Raw genomic sequence first — 5,000 nt, forward strand, 5'->3', positions numbered from 1 at the left:
TAAAATAAAAAAATAAACAACCCTAAAATGACGGGAGCAGTCACATCTGCTGGACAAAGTGACAATAATCTTAGCAAATCTACATAGATGATAAGCAAAGGGACATTACTCAAGTCACTTGGCTAGAGGTAAAGGAAGATGGAAATCTTTTGAGACATTAAATCCATTAAATAAAAAGGCGTTGTGTTTGAATACGGCGTGCAAAATGTGAAAAAGATTATGCAGTGGCCAAGTGTGCTGAATTTAGGCAGAAGCAGAAAAATGTTAGGCAGGGTTTAGGCAGAAGGAGAACTATGTTGTATATTATAAGAAGGAAAAAAAAAAATGGGGATTTCTAGCTGAAGCTAAAATGTGAGGAGGAATTTTAGCAAACGGAAAGCTTTGTTAGAGTTTTAGCAAAAGGAAAAAAAAAGGAAAAAAAAAAAGTTGAATTTTAGCACAAGAAAAAATGTTAGTTGAATTTTGGTACAACAAGCATAAATTTATTAAATCTTAGCATAAAAAAACAAAAATTTAATTAATTTTAACATGAGTAAAAAAGTGGCAAGAATTTCAAAGACATTACTAAGGGAAATGCCTTAAATGTCAATTGTGTGTGTGTGTGTGTGTGTGTGTGTGTGTGTGTGTGTGTGTGTGTGTGTGTGTGTGTGTGTGTGTGTGTGTGTGTGTGTGTGTGTGTGTGTGTGTGTGTGTGTGTGTGTGTTTATACACAAGTACCCACAGTAAAGTGCTAAAACAAACATAATTACAGCACACAGAAATACTTACTCAAAACACTACTTTTACAAAACTTATTTTAAACAAAAATCAAAATCATACCCACTTCTTAAATCAATAAAACAAAAACAAAAAAAAGTTTATCCATTAAAAAAGAAACATTAATAACATTTTTCGCTTTAACACACAAACACACACACACGCGCACACAAAAATTTAAAAATCACTCAAATTGCAATAGAAGACTCAAAGCCACTCCTAAAGTAACTGACCAAGTTCAGAATGTACGAAAAACAATAATAATCATCACCATAATAACGATAATAATGATCATAATCATAATAAAAAATAGTAACTATGGTAAGGATGATGATGTTAATAATAACAATAATAATGACACCAATATCAAAAATAACAATAAAAATAATAATAATAATAATAATAATAATTATAATTATAGCAATGCCGGAGAAATTGTCACAAGAGCATTAATAATAAATTCCATATCAATATCAATACTGCAATAACAATTAAATCATCATCAAAAAGCGGGAAACCTCGAGCCAAATCCATTTCAATCTGTTTCTCTCTTTGAAGGAAAATGGAAAAAGAAAATTGTAAGAATGAAAAAAAAAAAAAAAAAAAAAAAAATCTTAGATATATATATTAGTTTCAAGTCTGTTGACCATTCTAAAGAAAAAAAATATATATATATATCTCAGTTTATAAGTATTTTTTCCTGTTCTCAGTAAAAAAAAAAAAAAAATTATTATCAAAAATAATTATAACAATAATAAAAAAATAATAATAATAATAGCAATGGTGTTAATCATAAAAATCATTACAATAATAGTATTGATGATCATGACGATAATAACAATAAATAATAATATTAACAATGAATACTAATAAAAATAAATTAAAACAAATAATAATAATAATAATAATAATACTCATAACTCTTTTTAATAAACAATAACCAACACAAATAAAGACGATAATAATAATAATAATAATAATAATAATAATAATAATAATAATCATCATCATCATACAAAAATAACAGTAACAAATAAGAGTTAAAACTGGTCAATCTGGGACAGATTTTCCTTTCTCCGCTTGTGTAAACACCTTGCAAATTTTGACGACTGAAGATTCCTTTCAGAAGAAGAAGTAGCAGGGGAAAATGTATATCAAAAGAGTAAAGAAAAAAAAAAAAAAAAAAAGATAAAAATGATAATAATAATAATAATGTAAATACAATGTTGCAAATCAGTTGGGATACAGTGAAGCCCATGTAAAAAAAAATATAAAGCAGTCTATAGAAAAAATTGTGATACTCAAAGAAGCATATTCCCGACTTTTTTCTCTTTTTTTTTTTTTCTTATAAAGGGGGGAAGGGTTGGGAACAGAATGAAATGTATATCAAATAATTATCAAAAAAAAATAAAAAATAAGAAAAAATAAAAAATAAGAAAAAAATTTAAATAAAAAATAATGAAAGCATGCTAAGACATCCTCTATTTTATCTTAAATTCTCTCCTCCTCTTCCTTATTATTTTTTTGTTTGTTTGTTTGTTTGTTTCTTGTAAATATATCATAAAAGTCTAGCAACAAATCAAGAAAGGATTAGGCATCTCAATTCAATCTCTGTTTTTGCTCTCCTTCTTACCTCAAATCTCTTAGAAATCTTCAGTTCACAGGTTTTTCCTCACAATTTTACTGTTTTTTCATCTGCACTTGTCAATTGCCTTTGGAGGGTTGCTCTGAACAAACCGTGAATCCTTTCCATCAATCCATCAATTCTTAACCACCTTCACCATTAACTTGGGAGTTGATCATCTTCAGCCCCTTGGCCTACTTAAGAAGCTTCTGTAAACTTGCTTTAACTAGCTTGCCTCCACATGAACTATTATTTCTTGTGGTGGCTTGAGTTGTGCGGTAACGCCCTGGCCGAGTACATACCCACGATCGTAATAGTCGCGGCGACCACCGCTGGAGCGAGGCCGGTAACGGGGTGACGGGGAACGGTACCTGTCTCCGCGGTGGCCTCCTCGGCCGTAACCCCGATCGTAGCCGCCGCGACTGCAGCCCGAGGAGGTGGTCGAGGAGGTGACAGCAGCGGGTAGGAGAGGGGGTGAGGTTGGGTTGGGTTGGGTTGGAAGGGAGCATTGGGGAGAGTTTGGGGGAGTGGAAGGGGAAGGGGGGGAGAGGTGGGGTAGGTTGGAAGGGGGAGAGAGAGAAAAAAATACGTCATTAGAATCCCTTTAGATATATATATTTTTTTTTAATGAAAGTATGGGGGATGTAACATATTGGACAGAGGTAAGGGAGAAATGTTATGGGATTTTGGGGGGCTATTCTTAGGTATTTGGGTATGGGAGTGGAGTGGGATAGAGGCAAGGATGGGTAGTCTATGCATGGATCCAGAAGATAGGCTGGCAGTGAAACTAGTATTTAAATAGATGGAATTGGTTGTTTAAAGTACTGAGCCTATGACACCTACATCCTTTGGTTTACAGAAAATAAATTCTACTCTTTCTATTTCTGATTACATGGCATTCCAATCTTAACAAAATGGGGAAAAAATGAGGAATTCCATATGTTACACCTGGCAGAGTCATTAAAGAATAAAAAAATAGCAATAGCTACTAACAAAACCTCCAAGCTATGAATGTACTAATCATAAAATTTAAAAAAAAGAAATCTGAGAAGGGAAAAAAAAAATTGTTAAAATCTTATGGTATGAAAAACATCTATATTATCCATTACCATCAATCATCATTGGTATACAGAGAACTATGAATTGCAGGCAGGCATCTGGGAACGGGGGAGGGGTGTGGTGGGGGCGTGATGAAATGAATGAATAAGCCATTCTCTTCAGAGCTCTAGGATTCCTCTTGAACACTAAAGGACTGCACTACAGCACAAAACAAGCGATACTCAAATAAAGTAAAAAAGGGTGACTCAAGGAGGACCTATGGGAAAGCCAGGGGGACATTTCTAACAGAGGGAGTCACTATTGGCAGAGGTGAGTGACCTCGGCAGCCTGTGCTTGGGTGTCTCGGCAGCAGTCGATCAAAGCACCTTGACAGGTAGAGTGACATGGGAAATTCCTGGGGTTTCAAGATAATCTTATGAGGAATAGATTGTCAGCTTTTCCTTAAAAGTAGCTAGAAATGGTATTCTCATTCACATGCATGAGTCTAAAGATTAGAAAATTAATAACAGGAACATTTCACTGGTAAATCTACAATTATATTGAATATACCTATAGCTCATTCATATACATATACATACATATATATACATACATATACAAATATATACATATATGTACATACATACATATATATACATAAACACCTAACAATATTCACATATCAAAATTCTTGATCATATCAACTCATTTAACTTAATAAAGGTAAAATAATGAGAGAAAAAACACAAAAACAAGAGATGTCAAACTTACGATGTGGGTCTTCCCATGTATATTCCTGGGGTTGGAGTGTGTGGCCGCTTAGTGATGGAATAGTCGACTCTAATCCTCCGGCCGTCAATCTCCATCCCAGAGCACTCGTTTTTGGCTTCCGAGGCATCCTTGAGCGACTCAAAGTACACAAACGCAAAGCCTCTTGACTTGCCCGTCTGAAATAGGGGATTGTCAGGGGACGATCCACACAAGCGTACACTCATTGACAAGCACGAGCACAGACACCTGCATACACATTCGTGGTCTGCTGAATAGCACACACAAACACACACAGGTGCATAGATAGATAGATGAATGATTGAGTGAACTGATGAATGAATGGATGGATGGATATACAGAGACAAAAATACACACAATCACACATACACAGATAAACAAATTTAATTAGTTATTTATGAAGAAAACCTATCAACCCCAATATACCATAATAATACTTCTAATATACATCATGAGTATATTACAACTGTCGCTGTTGTCCCAATGACCATCCTTCAGTCACCCCCTTCCCCATTACTCCCCTCCCTAGAAAAAAAACAGAGAAGAAAACGACTTACTTTCGAGTCCAGGACTACTTGTACTTTCTCCAGTGGGCCGAACTTGTCGAAGATGGTGTACAATTGTCTTTCCGTGGTGTGCACACTCAGGCCGAACACCCCCAGGCACTTCGAGGGCTCGGGGTTGTCTCTGGTGCCGATGTGCCGCCTCCGGTTCGACATCGGGGAGCTTGAGTGGACCGACCTGCGAATATGAGAGAACTTCACTGCTAAGGGAGGGCTACTTGTCCTTTCTG

General features: G+C 35.1%; 1 protein-coding gene across 7 annotated transcripts in view; it reads right to left on the reverse strand.

The window, feature by feature from the left end:
- The window catches only part of LOC122252656 (transformer-2 protein homolog beta), a 67,701-nt gene that overhangs the window by 8,653 nt on the left and 54,048 nt on the right, over window positions 1-5,000 (reverse strand). For 5 of the 7 annotated variants that reach the window (XM_043015246.2, XM_043015247.2, XM_043015248.2 and 2 more), the window contains 3 exons: window positions 4,765-4,948; window positions 4,190-4,365; window positions 2,683-2,802 (listed from right to left, as the gene is read on the reverse strand). In XM_043015246.2, the coding sequence (XP_042871180.1) occupies window positions 2,683-2,802; window positions 4,190-4,365; window positions 4,765-4,948 (480 nt within the window). Of the gene's footprint in view, window positions 1-2,389; window positions 2,803-4,189; window positions 4,366-4,764; window positions 4,949-5,000 lie in introns of all 7 variants that reach the window. The other 2 variants (XR_015192422.1, XR_015192423.1) reach the window with 1 other exon arrangement.

The sequence above is a fragment of the Penaeus japonicus genome, unplaced genomic scaffold (assembly GCF_977035675.1).
Source record: "Penaeus japonicus unplaced genomic scaffold, GWHDUDI00000001_assembly GWHDUDI00000028, whole genome shotgun sequence".
NCBI classification, from domain to species: domain Eukaryota; kingdom Metazoa; phylum Arthropoda; class Malacostraca; order Decapoda; family Penaeidae; genus Penaeus; species Penaeus japonicus.